Below are 21580 nucleotides of genomic sequence, written 5' to 3' on the forward strand. Positions count from 1 at the left end.
GAACAGAAGCACTCATTGGATGTTTACATAAAATGGAAATGTGAGATGGTGAGTTACTCATCTCAAGGTTACTGGCCTGTAAGTCACCAGAGAGTTCTCAGGGTTTCATTTGACAGTCTTGGGATGTGAAGTGTTTTCTCCCACAGAAAATGCGCAGAAGTGCACTGAAAATACCTGTGATAAATAATACACCATCATCTAGGTGCATGCAGTCTAGCATTGTCCTGCTCTTTATTTACTGCAGTCAATACCTTGAAAAGAGCAAATGCTGAGATTAGATACCAGCAGGTCTTATTCTGTGATCTGTCACAACGGGCAGATGCTGAAGTATAGCTGCCAGAGACTTGCCCAGAGCCACTGGCTCCCAAGTTCCCACATACTTCATGGCTTCCTATAAATCTGGGATTCCACATCTTACACTGAGATCACCAGAAAAATTGTCTCTCTTAGAAGATCTTGATGAATGTAGAACCATCCACGTTTTTATTAAAAGTGAAATTGGAAAAGGTCCTCTTTGTTGTTTTGTGTTTTGGTTGGTACCAATCCTCAGTTGCCTCATGTCTCCTTACATCAGTCTGGCATAATCTGTCATCTGGTCTTGCTCTGTTTTTCCACCAAGAGCTGGTACTCAAAAAGTTCTATTCTCCCATGGTAGAAGAGACTTCTACCCAGTGAGTAGCTGAAGATGGAAGATAAATACTGAATGTGATAATCTCTAATTTTGTAAGAGGTCACAATTTCCTTTCTTCTCTGTCTATAGCCTTTCTTTTATCCCAAAAGCTACATCTGTTTGCTCTTTTAATTCTGTCTGTCTACATAATGGAGTAGTTAGAATCATTTAAGTTGGAAAATATCTTCAAGGTCATCAAAGCAACCATCAAGAATTAATCACTGAGCTTGAATTGATCACTGAGCACCCACCCATCCTTTCTCTAGTGTCAGATTTCTTAATGGCATCTCTTTGCCTGTTTTATGATAGTGAGATGGGGATGGGGTTTTGCTATGTATTTTTGTGATGTTTATGTTGAGCAGTGCTCTGTATGGAGGGGCAAGGTCTGTGCTGCAAAGAGTTGACAGTCTAAGGCCAGGGTTTTGAGTTGTGGTGTTTGTGTTCCTGTAAGATGCAAGTACATCAAACTGGTTTGCAAACTGTCCTAGAGGCAGAGCTGTCAGCAGCACTTGTGCTTCTAGCACTATGCTGATATGGCCAAGCAAAGAAAAAAGCAGGAACTGCTGAGGGGAGGAAGAAGAGAATGACTGCAGGGGAAGCTTTCCAGGGAGAAAATAAAAATTGCATACTGGTTATAGTTTATGAATAGTTAATCTCACAGCACTTGTCCTCTCTTCAAGGAAGACTAAGCATTCCAGTAACTTATGAGATAGAGTATTCATGGTTTTGCACAGTTGCCTATCAGTCTGTGAAGAGAAACCCTTTTTCTATTAGACTGAATTGTTCCATTCTCACCAGTCTCGCATACCTCACATGATACATGGCTTTAGTGGAAAAGCCCAGTACTTTCAGAAAACTGAGGGAAACGAGTCATTCCTGGGGCAGGAACAGAAAAGAAATCTTAAAAATAAGCCTGTAATAATAAGTTGCATTCCGTTTCTGTGAGGGTTCTGTATTTATGCCTCTTGATTGCTCCTGTAAAGCTTCTTCTGTGTGCATTGTGTTCAAGTTTCAAGACTTAAATGTGAGCATGCAGGTGCTAGAACAGTAGAGAGACCTTTGGATATAGAAACTAAGAAATAATTATGCAGCTCTGTGAATAAACAGTTCCTTCATCTTTCCCTAAAATAGCCCCATGCTCATATCAAAACTCCAAGGTATTTATATCGTCTTAAAAAACAAAAGGAAAATCAGTCTGTCAAATCTGTAGGATTATTTCTGCTTATTCTGTTAACCTATGAGGTTTCATAAATACTTGAAACGTAACCTTAGGTTGAGTGCCTTTGTTCAGTGGAAAAGCAGCGCCCATTTACTTAGAGCATGTTTGTCTGTTTAGAGCCTCTGTTTTTTTTTTTACTGTTCTTTTAGCTCGTATCATTTACAATAGGCATTTAGTGCTTTTAGGAAGGAGAAGAAATACAGTCGCAAATTATAAATATGTAAAACAGCAGTCCTTAGGCATGCTAAACCCTGTATTACAGAGCAAATGAATTCACACGAGTAGGATGTAAATGCCCACGGTGTAAATTATGACTGTTGACTCACTTAGTTTATTTAATTGTATCATCATCGTCCCTATCCACAAGAGGCTGTTGACTCCAGCTCCCTGACTGCGAGTGGCTGTGCAGCCTCAATGCCTGACAGGCCATAATTCTTTACAGAATTGCAGATTTGTGACCAACTGTCACTTAGAGCAGCCCATGGGATCCAATCACTGCAGGGATACATGTTGTGGCTTCACTTGACTTAGGTTATTAAAAGAATTGGAAGGAAGATATCGAATGCCACAGGCCAAACCTCTCTCTCTCTGATTGCACTGCTGCTCTGGATCTCTTTTACAGAGGAAGATGACATTCTGACCTGATCATAACTCCCATGTCCATCTTCTAATCCCCAAGTAAAATAATGAAGCAACCACTTTTTAGGAAAGAGATCCAAATGCACCTGAATTCCATGCAGCTGGACTAAACTGAGAATGAAAATCTCATCTCTGAGCACTACTGAGTTTTAGGTTTTTAAAAATTCAGATAGATGTTCGATTTCTTCAGTGCCATCTTCATCAACATCGCTGCTTGAATGTCAAGGATACCATCCTTAAACAACTGCCTTGTATTTAAATATCAGTTGCAGACTTCGACTTTTCATCAAACCTGCTGGAAGAGTGACCACAGTGTCTGTTTGCTGTTGCAGGTTCCTACCAGCCAAAAGAAGGAAGGTGTTTATGATGTGCCAAAAAGTCAACCTGTAAGTGTAAGTATCTTCATTATTTATATGCAGGGAAGAAGGTAGGTTTCTTAGTTTCTGTGACCTTTATTATTGCTTGTAGTGTTTGCCACATCCCTTAGGATGTGAATTTCATCAGCGATCTACTGTTGTTGGGTTGTTTCAAAGTAACCAGGGTGGTAATGTCGCTTATATCCATCTCGTTCTTTACTTGAATCTCCTCCTTTTTGTCTTTTCTGGTTGATTCCTATGCAAGTCACCGTTTATGAAAGTGATGTCTAGTTAAGAGTTGACAGTGAGCCTTCTGCATGTTAATGTGTGGATTTTTTGCTGCTTGAATCAGAAGAGTTATTACCCAAAGCTATATAAGCCTTGTCACCCTTTCTCACTGCTACAGTCACATAGCACATGCCAACTGGATGTGGCTGTGTTTTCTCCCCATGCACACCCTGGGTTTTCCTCCCAAACGGTTGTGTTATTTCTGTAGTGCTTGAAGTAACTAACAGGCTGAGTATCATTAGAGGTGGTAGACTGAATTCTTTCTGCTTTGTGCCTTGCATGGACAGTTAATTTTGCTCGAAAAGGAGGGTAATGCACTGTTCTGTCCAAATGGCACCATTCCCTTTCTGCATCTGAGCATCTAGAAGTGGTGAAACATTTATCCTCTGAACATATAAGGAATGGTAACAAGCTGGTGAGAGGAGTGGAATGACAGATGCCTTAGCAAGAAAACATACATTTGCTGAAGGGTGGGTTGTGTTGTTTCATGTACATTTGTGTAAATGAAACAATATCTTGATAAAATGTAGATTGTGTTGGTTACAGAAAATGCATATTTCTGAGGATCTGTATGTGAAAAATGGAGGAAAAGGTCAGGATTTCAGTCTGCTGTAAGCATGGCAGAAATGCCTGTGTTCAGGAGAGGGAAAGAGAGGGGCTCATTTCACACAAGGATGTGGTAAATTGCACAGCTTGGGCTGAGCACAGAGACTGAGATGCCAAATAAAAAAGATGAATGCTGGGGAGGGGCTGGATGGGGGTCTGAATTGTGACACTTCTGAGGTTTGCACAAACAAACAAAACTTGCCATAAATATTTCATGATAATCCACTAGGAGGAGGGAGCCATCATCTTGTTGGCTGGGAAAATGTAGGAAGATAACTCACATTGCATAGCTAATTAAAGGTATTCGTGGACCAGGAATAGCTGTAGATTTTTCACTCATTTTTCGCATAGCTCAGTGTTAGAGTTTTTGCTCTGTATGTTTCCTTTGACTTTTTTATTATTCTTTCAGTGATGTTTCAGATTTACTCTGGGTATAGACTGTAATTTAGGTCATTGCAGTGTAACTGTGTGCACTGTACACTTGCAATCATGCCTGCAGACACTTTGGTATTAGACTGTCCTGCTAAAGAGCATAGCTGTGAGATATAAGGCATATGGAACCGACTCTGTAATCATCAAATATATTCAATGTGTCATCTCTATGGAGTGTGTTGCAGACTTAATTTTTTGTTATTTCTTGGTTATATTGAAGCTGGTTAGACTTCTTCCTCCAAACAAGTTTCTACTTTAATTTATAAGGGGGAAAAAAGAAAAAAGGGAAGAGGGAGAAACGCATAGCAGAGATTTTATTTCCCCTTTTTATAGTAATATGTATTAAAAAAAAAAAAAAGAGAGAGAGAAAAGAAAAGCAGAGATTGCTCTTAAAATTAGCAATTTAATATTCCACTGCCCATCTGATTTATTGCTCACCCTTCCGCGTGTGAGACTCTCTGTCATTGAGACACTTGCCATATTTTTTTTTTTCAATTTATAGCTGTCCTTATTATATAAACCTCTAAAATTCAATCTAAGGGCAAATAATCTAGCTCATCTACCTGGTTTAAACTTATAAGGACACTTCCTTTATTAGGAGGTCTTGCTTTCATTAATTTCATAATGGATGAGGGAAGAGAGAAACTTTTTGTAGCTCCTAATAGGTTTCAGGCACCATGAATTCTCTCTCCTGACAATAAATGCAACACTTAATAGAAATGCAGCAAGTTTTGCTCAGGTTCAGGCTGAATTACCCACGTTCCCTAGATAGAGATTGATTTTCCATCTTGGGGTTGTTTTTCTCCGATGTGTTCTCAGGCAAATTATCCATAGCTTCAGCACATCAAGGTGGGGGCATGGAGCTGGTCATCTTGGTGCCATCCACCTTTGGCTCTTTGCGAAGAGGAGAGAAATGGACACCTCCAGGAATATTTTCCTGTCTTGTGAGGTGTCCCTCTCAAGTGGAGGTGAGAGTATGTCCAGATATGTCCTGCTGTTATTCCCTCGTGGCTCTGGAGGATCTAGCTTTAAAGGATGTGAAGGAATGATAAGGAACTGACTTTCAGATAGTCACGCTTAGTTGGGATGAGTTCTACTGTAATGTTGAGCATAAAAGGCAGAATGCAGCTCAGTTTCAAACACGCTCTTCTCCCAGAACCCTGTTTTCTTCCTGTATCCGTATCTCCCTTGCTCTTGACTCTATTGATTCTTCTTGTACTCATTTTCATTTCCTCTTTGTTTCTTCCTTAGACAAATTCTTATATTCTCAATTCAGTGGGGGTAGGCATCAAGCAGACAAAGAAAGCAAGCTTACCCCAAAGAGCTTGTGTTAAGTGGTACATGCTCCACTTAGAAATTGTAGTTCTGTAAGGGAAATTAACTGTTCTAAAAAAGCAAAGTGTTTAATGAGCTCTTTTTGTTGTAATTTCCCATCGTCCCCCCCCCTTTATACATGCACATCAAGTTTTACCTGTCATGGTGTTTTTAGTAATACGAGTCAGACTGTAAATACCCTTCTCTGAGACTGTCAGTCACATCACAATAAAACCTTCTCATCAAAATGTCTAAACTCTCTGCTTACCATTTTATGAAGGCTTTCAAACAACTCGTCTTAACTGCTGTATAAAGATTCAAAGTGTTATAGCTGAAGCCTCAGAGTGCAGGCAGCCATTTAGCTGTACCATCTACATGGGAAATACTCCCAAAAGAGCACAGAGCAGGCAGGGAGTAGTTGGCTCTTAGGGCAAAGGGGTGGGAAGGCCATCAGCCTACCCAGAGGGATGCTCAGCATGACCTCTAGTTGCAGATGAAGCTGGTCTGGACCAGAGCCCACCCAGGTCTTGGGGCCACAAGGACTCTGGGCCTCCTGCCAAAACGGGGAGCTGTGTTTGGGAGATCTGTGTTTCATTTCTGGCTAGGAACACATTGACATTTACAGATTTTTCAGATCCTATGTCAAAAGAAGCGTGCCTGAAAGGCATCATCTGGAAGCCGTGGGCACGCCATCTCCAGCAGCTCACACAGAAGGTCTGGCCCTGGAGTAATGGCATCAAAAGTCTGGCAATAGAGCAGCTCAGAGCAGCTTTCCAGATGATTCTGATCCTCTAAGAAGTGACTTTTTTCAGTGGCAGTTGGTGCGAAAGAAAACTTTGTAACCATGCCTTTCCCGTAAGTTTGCATCAGTATCCTTACTTTGCACACTGGTGATGTTGACTTCAGCCTCTGGCATCAGCTTTTGGGATCCTGTTTTCATACAGGAGAAGAAAGAGAGTGCACATACCCAACCTCTGACCATCCATGCCTGCAAAGCCTTCCCTTACTACTTACCTTTGCTGAAAGACTCCTGCAGTCAAATGCCTGACTTAACTGCATTCAGTCCAAACCCACGTCCAAGGCTTAACACTGGGCATGGATTCTTATCAGGCACAGCTAACTGTGGCAACATTTGGAAATACATTAGTTTGTTAGGGTAATGTTTTGAGTCTTGTGTTTCTGTGATGTTTGGGGAGGCATTTAGAGCAGTGGATATGCATGCATATCTTTGGAGTAGTTGTGACATTGACTGTTCTGATTTTGTACAGCACTGCATACACTGAGATGTGTGGAGCTGGCATTAGGTGCCAGTCAAGGTCCATCCCTTTTCTGTTCTTATAAGATCATAGTATCATAGAATGGTTTGAGTTGGTTGGTTGAAGATCATGTAGTTCCAGCACCTCTGTGATAGGCAGGGACACCTCCCTCTAGACCAGCTTGCTCACAGCCCCATCCAGCCTGGCCTTGAGTGCTTCCAGGGGGGGAAAGGTTGAAAAGATTTCACTATCATTTCCTATAAAAGGAAATACCTGAGGCACACGGGGAATTCAGAATTAAGAGAAAATAAACAAATGGTTAAGTGCGTGTTTTGATCACATCAAGAGATCCTTAGCTTGAAGGACGCTACTGAGCAGCAGTGAGACAGTTTGTCAGTGCGTTGTCTGTAATCGGGAGCACTTCTTTGTTGAGTTATCACACTGCTCCATGAATCCCACAGCAGTTCTGTGGGATGACAGTGTGCCTGTTGGACATTAGCGGGTCCCAGCCTACTGGATGCGGTTTTACTGATTATTGGTTTAGTCACAGTTCTGCTGTGCTCCTTCGTTAGAGTTCTGATTGTGTTTTTTAGAATGAATTGTAGTTAATTAGCAAGCAGCTTGCAGCTCGTGGAGCTCGTGTAATATCAGCATTCCTTGTGTATAAAGATGTGCAAATAACCGAAGCCTTGATGACCTAGAACGACGGTTTGAACCATCAGAAAAAAATACTTGATGTAGCCAAAATGTTTACATTTACAACTAAAATGAAAAATACATATATATCTTCAGGATCCATGTTAACCATTGACTCGTCATTAAACTTTCCATGTGAAATGCACGTAGGGCTTAAAAGCACAGAGCAGCAGCATGTCCAGGCGATCCCTCTGTTATCTGCTGGGCCAAGTGGAGGGCAGGAAATGTGTGCAAATCCCTCTGCTGTGAGAGGATCTGAATAGCTAATACCCAGCTCAAAGGTTAATTGCTAATTGCTGGTTAATCACTATATTTAGTATCCTACATACTCTTTTTAACTTGCTGAGATCTGTATCAGAGTGCAAGATAATTACTGTGGGTATTTTTTAATTTTTTATTTTTTTTTAGCACCATGTTTGCTTCATTCTCTGGGATTTCAGAGCCATGCTTTAAGAGACTGCTTTTATCATCTCATCTGCAAACGTCTAGCAATATTAATCGGGCTTTTTCCTGCTGTAAGTCAGCGCTGGACTGTTCCTTTGGTAAAACCAGGCCAAGTAAAGGAGCTGACTATTCTGACTCTTGCAGATGTAGAATTGAAGCTAAAAAAAATATACGCTTCCCACTCTTAGATTTCCCTTTTAAACTCCAAACATTGCTTAGAAAAAACTGTTTTTCAGAGTACTTGGCAGTCAGACAGGATACTGCAGTGGAGGTGGATCATTTTTGGTTCAGGTTTATGAAAGCTGCAGTTCACTTATCTCTTAGTGCTTCTTTACTCCTCTGCTGTTGTTTTGGGCTTTTTTTTTCCCCAGCTCTTGGATTATGTGTTTTTCTTTACTGAGCAGTGAAAAGTGTTATGAGGAATTTCATTACTGGCTGGAGCGCTTTAAAAATGCTTGCTGCTGCTTTAAGGAGCCAGATTTACATAGTTCATGTTTAGAAGATTTACAGTATGTCTCACATGCCTGTATGGGAAGATGGAGCTTTCATTACAGGTTTCGTGTCGCCCAGATACAAGGATTAATGCTCGCTCCTCCGCCTCGCTCTGCGCGGATGGCAGCACGCTGCTCTGCTGCCTGAGCTTGTGTTAAGGAGGCACATTTTGGGGTGACGAAGGAGAGAAAGTCCAGAGGAACCCACAGAAGGCAAGATCAGGGGCTGGAGTGTCTTATCAGGCTCTTGGGTGTTTAATATCATCACAGGTTTGTGTTGGAAGGGACCCTAAAGGCTCCCTAGACCGCTGCAGATGCGAGATGCAGCCCTACCTGCTAATGGTGTGCCTGCATTGGGCAGGGTCTCACTGCAGCACAAGTGGGAATTTCCAGCAGTCCAAGCCTGCCTGCGTGCTGCCTCCCTGCTTCATTCCCAGAGCCAACAAAGACTGGGATGAAGTGCTGGGGGGGACATTCAGAGCTATTTCTAAGGCTTTTGGAGCTAATTTTGAAGTGGGTTTACAGGGTGGTGATTCCTACGAAGCTTCTCAGTTGCCTGATGTTTGATTTTTTGAGGATTGATTGTTAAGACTCTTTCTTAGGGAAGTTCTCTATTGCTTCAATAAGTGTTGTCTGAGATTTGGCATTCTGAAGCCACTTAGGTCATGATTTGCCTTAAATATGTCAGTGGGTAGAGACCTGTGCGAGTGCATGGGCACACAGACAGTTGGCTCACACATTCACATAGACATACAAAAAGAATTTAAATGCAACTTGATTTGTGTGAATAATAAGAAACAACTGTGGCAAGAAAGCCAGAATCATAAATGCTGTTACACTGATGTTAGTTCTCCTAGACAAGAGGAAAGCGTGCTTTTCCACAAATTTGCTGTTAGAGTTTTGATTCACAACTGTATTTTTTTTCCTCTGAGCATCTTAAGCCCTTCCCTTCCCCAAACATTGAGAAGTTCCATTAATGTCATCAGAACCAGACTTCATTGCGAATGCTAATTGCTGAATTAAGAAACATCTGAAGAAGTAAATAGTCGGGGTGCAAGCATTGACATTGTTGTATCCATCAGAAGATTTAGCATGGATAAATTGTGTTTTTCCCCCATCTTGCAGCATCTGAGCTTGTTTTGACTGTGTGATTTCGTGTCTGTATTCACTGCAAGATGGAAAGGGTTTTCATTTCAATAGTGGAGTCAATAATTACAGAGGTTATCATTTTCATGCTCAGAAATTCATGTCATTTTCATAAATCATTCATTTCATTTCATAAATCATGCTTTACAGCTGGAGAATGGAAACTTATTGCTGGACATTGATGAAAATCTTGGTTCAGTCACTCAGGTAAGGTTGTGACACTAAAAATGTTTTAAGGAGATACAGATGAAATCAGCTGTAGGAATAGTGCCATCTGAAAATGTTTTGCTTGGGATTAACTTTGCTGGAACTTAGCTAATATATCAGGTGTGAATAATTTAAGAAAGTCTAACGAGTGCATTTGGTTGTGTAGTGAGACTGAAATCACAAAAGTAAAAGGTGTTGGCCAGAATCCCACTGCCTGCAGATGGATAACACTGTGCTTGTGGGGACAGCTCTACAAAAAGCTCAGCAGTGATACAGGGAGAAAAAAAAAGCAGATTTAGGGGTGATGCTGAAAAAGTCATTTGGAGAGATGGGGAGAAAGTGGCCTCTTTTGAGACATGGTGTCTTCTGGCCTCTTGAATCAGCAGCGCCTACACAAGGCTTGGGGCAGCTTCACAGGAGTGCTGCCCTTGTCATCATTCCAATCTGTGGGCATTGTAACTAGTGTGTGTGCCCACACTCTGGGTTGTTTTTTTTTGCAGGATTTCTGCCATACACTCTAGGATTGGTTTGCCCTGAAGAAAAAAATGGTTTTCTTCATTATTCCTTCTTCCATTTCCACGCAGATACTTAGTGTGATATATAGGCTCATATGAAGAAAATGCATTGTTATATCACTAAAGCAATGTGATCTATTCAATATATGGCATGATGTGAGGAAATATGAAATAATTCATCTCTAGGCATGTTTTTAGACATAAAGCTGAGAGTTATCCAAGCTGCTATATAGATTCCAGCTGAAACTGATTGTAACATTGCTTTTGTGAGGGGGAACAGAGATTGGATTGCAAAAATGTACGAACCTTTGGAATGATATTTGAACGTTATTGAACGATAGTCTTATTTCTTAAAAGAGCATTTATAATAAAAGTGTGGGGTAAAAAGATCTTTGGGTGTTTTTTCCCCTTTGTTATGCTATAAAGCTGTGAAGACTGATCAGCTACCATGGTGGCTAATATAAGGGCTCAGTGTTGGCTAGATTTGCAGGTCAAGACTCAAGTTAATATCAAGTGTATGTGAAAGGATGTTGCAGAGAGCTGAGATTTGATGAACCAAGTTAATATTACCACTAAATCTCGTTCAGACCAAAAATTCTGGGTTCCCGTATGTGCGGGTATGATAGAGTACAGTGTAAAGGAGAAGGAAAGCCCACAAGCAGAAGAAAGGTGGTGGAGAATTAGTCCTTGAGCTGCCACCATGGCATTCCTGTATATCCATCCTGCTAAGGACTGCAGATACATTTAGGTTTCCCATGGAGCTCTGAGGTTTGGTGGCCCTGGACTCCAGCTGAGCTGATCTAGGGGGAAAGCACCCAGCAAGGGGGGACATCCCTAGATGTATGACTGCTTCTGCTGCCTTCCACCAAGGTCTCAACATGAGCACACGCAGACCCTGTGGTTATTTCTGTCCTTATAGTTCAGCTGTGAGCAGCTTCTTTCCGATTGTAAAGACTGGCCACATTTTGTAACTCTGCCTGTATTGAAAACACCTATTACCTTAATCATCAATGTTCGTTGGAATAAGGGCCAGAGGTTGAGTGCTGGAATCAGGCTGTCCTGAAATTGACCCTTTGAAAGTGGAGCCACTCTGACTGTTATATCATCCCTATAGGGGTCCTTCAGATTGCTGTTTTAACCTTAATTAATATCTTACTCTAATTTCCAGTTAAAATATGAGGACTTTCATGCCAGTCATTTGGCAGAGTGAAGTGTTGGGTAGAAGTGAGCAATTTTATTCCAGAGCATGTGACAGAGGTTTGATTATGCAGCCAGTCAAGGTGCTCCTTATTATGAAAGTGCTTTTTCCCCTCTGGTCCAGTTACATGAGACTTGTACGGGTGACCTATTTTGAGATCAAACTGAAGGATGCCCTTAGAAAACACTTCCAATGTGAGTTATATGTAGAGTTACAAACTTATAATGACCCAGTTGTGCATCCTCCTTCAAGTCCACTTATCCAGGTCACACCTGTCCCATGGGCAAGGGGAAATCAGGCTGCACTCTCAAAGTCCTTCCCTTCTGTATCCTTCTGTCACTTCCACAGTCTGCTGTCGTGTTTTAAGACCTTGATTTGGGGATTTAGAAAAGGAGCCAGGGAACAGAGCTGGCGGGTAAATTGTGCTTGGTTTACAGCGATGTTAAGGGCAGAGCAATAATGCATCCAGTCCCATTCAGAGTAGTTTTTTCATGCTTCATTCGTTTTTTAGGGAGGAGAATTCCCCGTAGTATCATTTCTCAGCATCAGCTGCCATCTAGTTAGGTCCATGGCCAATATGAAAATCCAACATATCCATGTGTTTCTTCTATATGGAACTGGACATTTGAAACCTACATGGGTCTTTTGGTTTTGTATTGATGGCCGTTACTAGTTAACTTTACAAGTTGTTGTGAATTAACTTGCTCTTTCTTCTCCTCGAAAGGTAAATGGAGATGTTATGTTTTTATCTTTGCAGGCTGTTACCCAACTAGAGCTTTTTGGGGACATGTCCACTCCTCCCGATGTAACCTCTCCCCCAGTAAGTATCCAGGGAAACCGGATGGGGTTTTTTTCTACATCCTATTTTCAGCATGTTTATGGAGCATGTTTACAGTTCAGGTGATTGGCCATTGCAGTAGGGAGGATTTCAAAGTAGTTTTTATGTTCCAAGAAAATAAAAGTGAAGCAAATTGAATGTGGAATCAATGGTTCTTGAAGAAGTGCAAAAATATCTTCAATTTTTATTTATCTGATATAGGGTTTGGTGTCACATAAGATATAATCTGAACTGCAGATCTCCTTCCCTGGTGTTTGTCAGAGCTGCATGCTTCACTGCTCTCTGTCTTGAGCTCCCTGTCTCTCTCCTGTGCTGCAGCAAGACCCAGTTACAGCTGATATATCACAACTCCTTGATTCCACCAAGCACATAGCCCAGAACTGCTATTAAAGGAGGACTAAAGAGTACAGAGAGGGAGGGCTGAATGTGTTTTGAGAGGAATGAAAGCATTCTCGACAGGCTTTTTTGCATCATAAGGTGAAAACACAGTCATTTTCCTATTGCATTTCTGAACCTTATGTTAAGCTGTAGGGGAGTATGAATATACTGAGAAAATGAAAGTCCTCTGGAGTCACCAGGCTCAGATCTCCAAGGTATTCTGGAGGATGTCTGGGACTAGATACTCAAAGTCCTGTCTCCTTGCCCTTAGCTTGCTCAATTAGACTGTGTTTCTCCTTTAATGTGAACCTATGGCTCTGGTCCTGTTGGTTGACTGGCAGCATTGTTATATGTTGCAGATATTTCATTTACCTTTACTGTTTTTCTACATTAATGCCTAAGTCTGTAGCTTATACAGGCTGTCACCTAATGGCTAGAATCACAAGTCTGTATATTGATGTCTGTGTGTGATATAGCCCAGACAAAGCTTGTTTTTATTTTCCTGTGGTACAAATTCTCTCTCATTTCTTTTTCTCCTGTCTCCAGCACATTCTAATACTCTTTATTTCTATTGGTTTTCTCCTTCTACATCTTTCCATTCTTTTTTCTTTCACTTTCTTCCCTCTAAAACTGTGAGCTTCAGAGGTGCAACAGCAAGTATATGCTGCAGCTGATATGTATCATTTCATTTTATTCCTGTCCCCTTGCAGACTCCTGCTACTCCAGGTGATGCCTTTATCCCATCTTCATCCCAGTCACTTCCTGCTAGTACAGACATGTTTGGTTCTGTACCTTTCAGCACTGCTGCCGTACCCTCAGGTAAGAAATCTCCCAAAAATATGGGTTTGGTTCAAATTTGATCACCAGTTCTCAGCTCTGACTCGAATTTCAATCTTCAGGGCATTGATTTTGTCCACTGGAAGTGGGAAGGATTTTGAAGACAGTGCTGCAGGGCAAGGCAAAACGATTCTTTAACAAGCCAAAAATACGTGATTGTGAATTTAGCAACATTATTAAAAGGAAAACCCAAAAATGTCACTGGAAGTTCAACAGCAGTTTAGCCATCTGTATAACATACCTTCTAAGTACAGCTGCAAGAGAGAGAAAAGCAGCTGATTTAGCCCTGGTTTCTTTGCAATTGCAATGAATATCTTGTGCTGTCTTTGGTAAACAGAGAATGAGACATGAAGGATTTGATTTCATTTCAAAAGTGCTCCACTTATGTAAACCCTGGTGTTTCCCATAGACTTTTCTGTGTTCCTCAAAGTGCTCAAAATTCAAAAGCCATGTAACATTCTGCACAGACATGCAAGGAATTGGGTTTTGACTGCTGATCTCTCCCTGGGATACTCAAAGCACTGCAAGACAGCACTCAACTCCATTTAGGAAGAAGGAGGAGTGCCTTGAATCATTCAACAGTGACTTCTAATTGGTTAACTCCTTATTGAATGGGCTGTGTTGCAGTATCAGATTAGCCACCACATCTCAGAAGGGTTATGGAGATGGTGAAGTGTCTGGGGGTAATATCAGGTCACTGCTTAGATGAGGTGACAGTGGGATCGGGATAGAAGGACGCCTAGGGAATCTGTCATAGCCATCCATACACATCTCAGTTACTGTTCCTTCTTTCATCACTCATTAACTTGGAATCACAAAGTTGGGGTTTTTTTGCCTTGCAAGGTCCACTTAAAATCAGCCACTGATTGAAACTTTACTTAGTTTTTGGTTGTGGCACATGACTGAGGTCCATGCAGATGTCTTCACAGACACATGTGAATGGTCACTAAGGAAGAGAAGAGCATTTTGTTCAGAAAAGGAGAAGGATTATGGCCAATATACTTCAACCTGTGTTTTTGTATAGAAGTGCTTGTAATGTGAATTCAAACATGCATTTCCATTTTCTTTTCAAGGAAAAGCTGGAGCTCTGGGATCTCTAATGTAGCTCGCATATTTCTGATTTATTGTGTGGCCTTTTCTGCATGTTCCTGACATTATTGGAATTCTTATTTTTCTGCTTTCTTTATTCTTTGAAGGTTATGTTGCCATGGGAGCTGTTTTGCCCTCATTCTGGGGACAGCAACCACTTGTTCAACAGCAGTTGGCCATGGGTGCTCAGCCTCCAGTTGCTCAGGTGATGCAGGGAGGACAGCCAATAGCGTGGGGCCAACCCGGTATTTTTCCTCCTGCCCAGCAGCCCTGGCCATCTGTAGCTGGTCAGTTCCAACCAACTGCCTTCATGCCAACACAAACTGTTTTGCCTTTACAAGCAGCCATGTTTCAAGGTACCATTGCTCCTATAGCTACTGTTCCGCCCACAAGCGATTCCAACAGATCAAGTCCGCAGACAGACAGGCCCAGACAGAAAATGGGAAAAGAAATGTTTAAAGATTTCCAGATGGCTCAGCCTCCACCAGTGCCATCAAGAAAACCAGATCAGCCTTCCCTCAGTTGTACCTCAGAGGCCTTCTCAAGTTACTTTAACAAAGTTGGGATGGCACAGGAAGCAGATGATTGTGATGACTTTGACATCTCTCAGTTAAATTTGACTCCTGTGACTTCCACGACACCATCAACAAATTCACGTGAGTGTTCGTATCATTTATGCCATAACTTTCCTCAAATGTGACTGCTCCTCGAAGCATTTAACTTTTCATATAGTAAATTGCAACACAGATGTGGACCGAGAACCTTCATGCATGGGCTGGCTTATTAAATGCGTTCCAGCCATAAAGAAAAGTGTTACAGAGACCATTGAAATCAACAGCCCCAGTAGCTGCAGCCTGAAATTTAATTGCTAATAAGACAGTAATATATGCTTTGTGCTAGGGACGTGCCAGCTGGTTGGAAAAGGCGGGTAACATTCAACTTATAAATGATTTTTCTTCATCCCATTCAAGGCATACTTTGCACAGAGTAGGAGATGGGTATTTATTCTAATTGCTTGATGTGTTGGACATGTGGGGAAATTCATTGAGCAGCTGTAAAATGAGCTTAGCATGGCCATAGCATGGAGATGGGGGATTTTGCAGATTGCTGAAAAGGAATTCAGGAGGCATTTACCAGCGGCCAGTCAGAGACCCTGTGTTTTGCTTATCTGCCTTAGGGCAGGCGACTCACACATTCCTAATGTGATGTAGCAGTGTCTCCTTGGTTCCTAAAGACATGAGCCAGATGCAGCCAAACTTAATTTGGAAGCCACTGAATGAAATCAGACCTGCAGAATCGATAATGACTTCTCTGTTTAAATTTACATCTTCCAGCTCTTTGCTGAAAATGGTTTTCAGGGGTAATGTAAAGTAATGTAAGTTGAGGGCTCTAGAGCATGAGCAAATTTTGTGCTGCTGTGTCTCTGTGAACAAATGAAGAGATAAATATTCTATTGCTATCACCTTAATCTTTGTTTAGCTCCAACCCCTGCACCCAGACAGAGTTCTCCATCGAAATCATCAGCTTCTCATACCAGCGATCCTGCTGCAGATGACCTCTTTGAAGAGGGGTTTGAAAGCCCAAGCAAAAGTGAGGAGCAGGAGGCTGTGAGTAGCAATAAGGCTTCTAAATACTGATGAGCCCTTTTTAGCTAAAAAAATGCTGTTTGGTAGTATCAGAGATCACTGTTCAAGTAGGACTGGGTGGTATTTAAGGGGGAGCTGCATTTGCAGATTTGATTTTATAGCTGGGAACATCAGCATGGCATTTCTGTTGATGTCCTAATACTGCATGCAAGGAACCAAACTCAGAGTTCATATCTGAACTCTACACATTAACTATATCCAGTGTACCAACATTCACATACTGATGGTAAGGGAGTCCAAGGTAAAATGACATGAGTGCAGAGGATGCAGAAAGAAATGCGAGAGGCTGTGTGTTAAAAAATGATGGTTGATGTTGTCTTCCACATTCTGGCATCCCAGTTGCTTCCCTCGTTGCATTCCTCAATGTTCTGGCCCTTGGTATTTCTTTGCCTTAGACTCAGTGGACCAAAGCAAGAAATATTATCAAAATGAAGCGACTTTGAATCACAAGGTATCTTAGGCAGATAAGAGCCTAAGTGAGCCAAAGGCAAGATGGAGTCTATACAAAAAAAGGACCCAAATGTACAAAATGATAGATATGGTCCTTTCCTGCCTTCATCAGCTGTAGAAAAGCATTATGGCTTTTGAGAACATATCAGTGGTGAGGTCTCACTTTCTGGTTTTCATGAGATAGGATGTACTTGTTATGCCCACAGCATGAAAATAACCTCATGTTGACTTTTCACTTTCTATTGTTGAGAAAAAAAGGTGTTATGTTCTTGTATTCTAGCCTGATGAGTCTCAGGCCTCATCCAACAGTGATCCATTTGGTGAGCCAACTGGCGATACTATAAGTCCACAGGTCGGTAGCTAGATAGCGCAGGTTGGGGTAGGTATCTGTCCTTTTTTTCTCTACACCCTGAGGTGCTCACTTATGCTTCCACCAGTGCCTACCATTGCTTTCATGGATGCATGGTTTGCTTTTTCCTTTTCATCTCTTCCTTCTTTTCCTCTCCATTATCCACAGCGTATTCCTCATGCTCGGTGGTTTGCATGGCTTTTGCCATTCACTATGTGTTGCAACTTATGCGAATGTGTGTGTTTCAGCTGCCTGCATGCTTTAAAGAAATGTAGACTTATTTTACTTTGTGTTCGAATTCAAAGGGGGAATAGGGAATCTGAGCCACTACCAATAATGTATTATGCAGAACAGTTTTTTATTAAACCCGTTCTGGCCTTTAATCAGTCGTAATGTATCAAATGGGATAAGACATCTCTCCCATAGACATAACAAACATTAAATAAAATTATGTAATGATACAGGAATACCTCCACTCAAAATCAGTGTGATAATCAGTAGAAGCAGCACATGTATTATCTGCACGTAAAAATTATTGAAATGGGTTTGTGTACTTTTACCTCCAGTTGCAAATGAAAAGCATCTGAAAGTTATGATCGCTGATATTAGCATTGGCCAACCAATGTTTTCAAAATTATTCTTCAAAAATTATTCACTGAAACCTAGACAGAGGGGAAAGATGGTCTTTTTCATCTTCTGTGTTACAGAACACATTGGAAAATGTGGCTGCTGGTGGATGTTCTGTGATTTGTTTCAATACAATATATATGTTCTACCAAAGAGACAGTAAAACTGCAAAGTGTTATGAGTGCTGAGCATTGTTATTCCATCCAAATACTCTCCAGTGTTACTATTTGAAGGATATGTTTCATTATCTTCTCCCTGTCTGCCATTTGTGTTTTGTATTACCCAAATATGTGACCTGATACTGCTTCTGTGCTTCAGCACAGAGCTCCTGGAACAAATCCATAACAGTGGTAGAACCCTTTTTATTTTTCTACAGAAATCACTCTGTGTTTACCAGTGACTTATCTGCCCTGAGCCTGCATAATCGGTTTCAACTCAAACTTAATAGTTTCATTAGGAGTCACTTTGTACACTTAAATGTGGTTAAGAAAAAATGTCTTACAGTAACTTAGCTTTGATCCACTTGGGAGTAATAAGATTATCTCTTAATAATATGTAGTGCTGAGAGGAGGCATCTCCCCCTTCTTCTGCTTCACCAACACAAGCTCAGCAACTGGGGGCTGAAGCAAAAGCAGTGTTAAGCCTTGTGCTTCCACGAGTCTAAAAATGACAGTGTAAAGATAGAGTCAAGCTGGGCTGGCTGCTTGGCAAGAACATCCGTTGGTTATTGTACACCAACATGAGCTGCTTGTGCAGATTGATGGTGCCACATAGCACCATTTGCCTTTGTCTGACTCCACCAGCCCTGGTGCAGCCAGCTGTCCCAGCCTCAGCCCATTTCAGGGCTTCTTTCCTAGATCAAGAAAGAGGATTTGACTTTTAGCTGAATCCCACACTCCGCAGACCTACGTGCTTTTGTTTATTATGGTTCATCATCGTCAGAATCACTCAGGAATTCATCACAAGGAGAATAGTGATAAAATCTCTTTCTAATTTTCTGCTGCTAAGATAATTAGCATCATTTGTGAGCTAACCACACTCATTTACCTATCAGCAATTCTGGAAGTAGCTGGAAGCAGTAGCTGAAGGCTGTCACTGCATAGTGCTGTGTAAGGCAGTCAAATGAGGGACCCCTTTTGTTCTCTATGTATGTAACACTGAAATACTTTATCTTACCTGGAAAGTAAAATTTTGTATGTTGTCAGTCATTCCGTATTCTTTCTATAGTTGCTGTTAGTCCTTGTACAATCTGGCATAAAATTAGATATAATTATCCAAAATATATTCCAGGAATTGTTAGGTAATGCTAGTAATCATCGTATTACAGTAACTCCTAAAAGCTGTAGGCAGGAACAGGAAGCTGAAGAAGACTGGATCTCTCCAGTGAAGTTACACTGGCATCATTGTACCTCAGTACTGTGCCATCCAGCAGCAGGCTGTAGGAAATCCACTTGCTGAAACCAACCCATCTAGTTCTGAAGCCTGCTATCATCACAGTGATGGAAAATCTAATCTCCATGGAGAATTATCAGCTCAGGACTTATTACTGCATTGTGTACTGAGCCCCTCATTTGGGGAGAAACATAATGGAGAGAAATATGTAGTACAAAAGAATCACAATCTGCCTAAAAGCCACTTCTGCATGCTAGATGGAGCTTACTTCCCTCTGTCAGAACATGGTTCTTCACACCAAGAACAGCATACAGCTCAGATGAGTGGACTCTCAGCAGCAAGACATAGCACTGTGTTCAGAAATTTCAAATAGACTTCCTGGCGTTTCTGTGAAATCAGCTGTGCCCATGCAGTATCTTCACTCACTTCGTCTTGATGTATTCAGAGTACTTGCATGCCTAGTACTTTGTGCCCTGTGCTGTCAGTATACCTTAGCAATTTGATTTCTTGGTTCCTTCTGATGCCCCATGTTCTCATTTAGATGCAGTTCAGCATCTTCCAATAACTATCTTCGTTTCTCTGTATTTCACTTCTTCCTTCTGTGATCTTAACACTCTCAAAATCCTCATCCTACCAGCAGGCATTCTTACAGACAGCTCTGCTACAAATGGCCAAGGGTTCTTTGTAGGTAAATGTGACATTTTATGGATCAGTTACGTATTTGTCCCTTTATGTTTAGAGATAAGGAGCAGCCAGGCCTGATTTTCAGTACATCAACTATTTGCAGAACTGTTCATAGCAAGATTTGTATCTAGTTGTCTTCCCTTTGTACAGGAGTAGTGTGAAGGATGAGTAGAGTGAACAGTAAGACTGCCATCTTCAGCTGATGTACACTTAATCCCTGCTGCTGTCTTTAGACTGGGTAGTGGATAACTGTGGTTAAAAGAGAGTCGAAAGTGTCAGTATGCCCTGAATACTGGGACCTGTTGTCAGAAATGCTGCCTCACTCCTTATGGACAAACTGATTCCTGAAGGCAAATTAGCAGCAGAGTGAAAGTTCTGAAAGGGAATAAAGGGGTATTTGGTAATGAAATTAACCCAATAAAAGTACCTCCAAATGCTGGAATAAATGTAGTTTATGCTATATGCTTCCCAGTCCAACACTTGCTCTGGCAGTCATTCACGAGAGATTCTCAGGAAACCTTCAAAACATTTGTGGCTAGAACATATCTTCCTCAAAAGCTTGTTTGGTTGTTCTTTGAAATGTGTGCAGACAGTTGTAAGCCCTCAAAGTATGTCGCACCCTTCATGATGCTATCAGCACTGTCAGGAGAGCAACAGTGCATTTGAATATTTGTCTATCAGCTTTTGGTGGGACTTGGGTGGCCCGCTGCCATCTCCCATCTCGGACCATGTGTCGTTCTTTGTGATGAATGTTCCTAATAATTTCAGTCAGCTCCAGAATAGACTGCCGAAAGTCTTTATCTAGGCTGTGACCATGCAGTTGGCAGAGATATAACAACTCAAGGACAAAATACTGGCTTCATCTGAGAATTCAGACAACCTCAGGAGGTCGTACAAAGCTGCTTCTGCAACCTGCTACTACTTTCTGCCCCCTTTCTGTTGCACTAGGAATCTAGGTGTGCTCAGACATCACAGGCTGTATTTGTAGGATCTGTTGCCATCATTCATCTGTCTCAGTAGGAACTGAATGGAATTCAGAGAGAAATTCATGATGACTTTAAGTGACCTATTCTCGCCGTAGGCTCTAGAGCTGTTATTCTGCAAGAAGATACAGCAGCAAGCAGAATTAGGAACCTTAGAGAGAAGTTAAAAGGTTGTGCACTTGGAATGGATCACAGTTTCTGAAACTATCATTTCAGGCCCTGTTTTTGTGCTTATTTATTCATCATCACATTCCCAGGGAACATGGATATGATGAGAAACAGAGAAATCCAGACTAAGGAGCAGAGGCATCCTACAAATGTGCCTTCCTCTCACTCCTATGATTCTCTCCTCCTGTCTATTTTAGTATAGACCAGTTCTTGCACTGGTTTCTCAGCTCTTCCAGTGTCTCCAAGCCCACCTGAAGTAGCCTAGTACCTTCCATTTCTCCACTTTCTTCCTCTGAACAAGAGACAATGTACTAGGTGGCCTGTGTGCTTGTTTATTGACAATACAGCAATTCAGTTAGGGAACAAGTTCTATGAGCTTTCTGTGTAATGAGGTCATTAAAAGATCCCCATATTCTGCACAGCAACTGGTGTTCAGGACACTTGTGGTAATTTAGTGTCTTTGAGACTTCACTACAGTTTGCTTCAGATTGGCTATTGGATTCAGAAATCATTAAGGAGAATTGACAGAAAAATAGATGGGAAGTGTAATTCAATGGCTCTTGTTTTCTTAGGAAGGGAACCCCAAAATGATAGGAGTGTTTCTATAACTACAGTTCATTATTTTTCCATAACCAGAATTTAGCAGAGTTCATCTCTCGTTA

At 41.4% G+C, this 21580-nt stretch overlaps 1 protein-coding gene across 8 annotated transcripts in view; it reads left to right on the forward strand.

Moving 5' to 3' along the window:
* DAB1 (DAB adaptor protein 1) overlaps positions 1–21580 on the forward strand; it is a 127069-nt gene that overhangs the window by 98308 nt on the left and 7181 nt on the right. For 2 of the 8 annotated variants that reach the window (XM_052666240.1, XM_052666246.1), the window contains 7 exons: positions 2861–2914; positions 9708–9764; positions 12235–12297; positions 13404–13512; positions 14727–15275; positions 16099–16226; positions 16996–17067. In XM_052666240.1, coding sequence (XP_052522200.1) covers positions 2861–2914; positions 9708–9764; positions 12235–12297; positions 13404–13512; positions 14727–15275; positions 16099–16226; positions 16996–17067 — 1032 coding nt within the window. Of the gene's footprint in view, positions 1–2860; positions 2921–9707; positions 9765–12234; positions 12298–13403; positions 13513–14726; positions 15276–16098; positions 16227–16995; positions 17095–21580 lie in introns of all 8 variants that reach the window. The other 6 variants (XM_052666242.1, XM_052666247.1, XM_052666245.1 and 3 more) reach the window with 5 other exon arrangements.

The sequence above is a fragment of the Tympanuchus pallidicinctus genome, unplaced genomic scaffold, assembly GCF_026119805.1.
Source record: "Tympanuchus pallidicinctus isolate F22 unplaced genomic scaffold, pur_lepc_1.0 scaffold7, whole genome shotgun sequence".
NCBI lineage: Eukaryota > Metazoa > Chordata > Aves > Galliformes > Phasianidae > Tympanuchus > Tympanuchus pallidicinctus.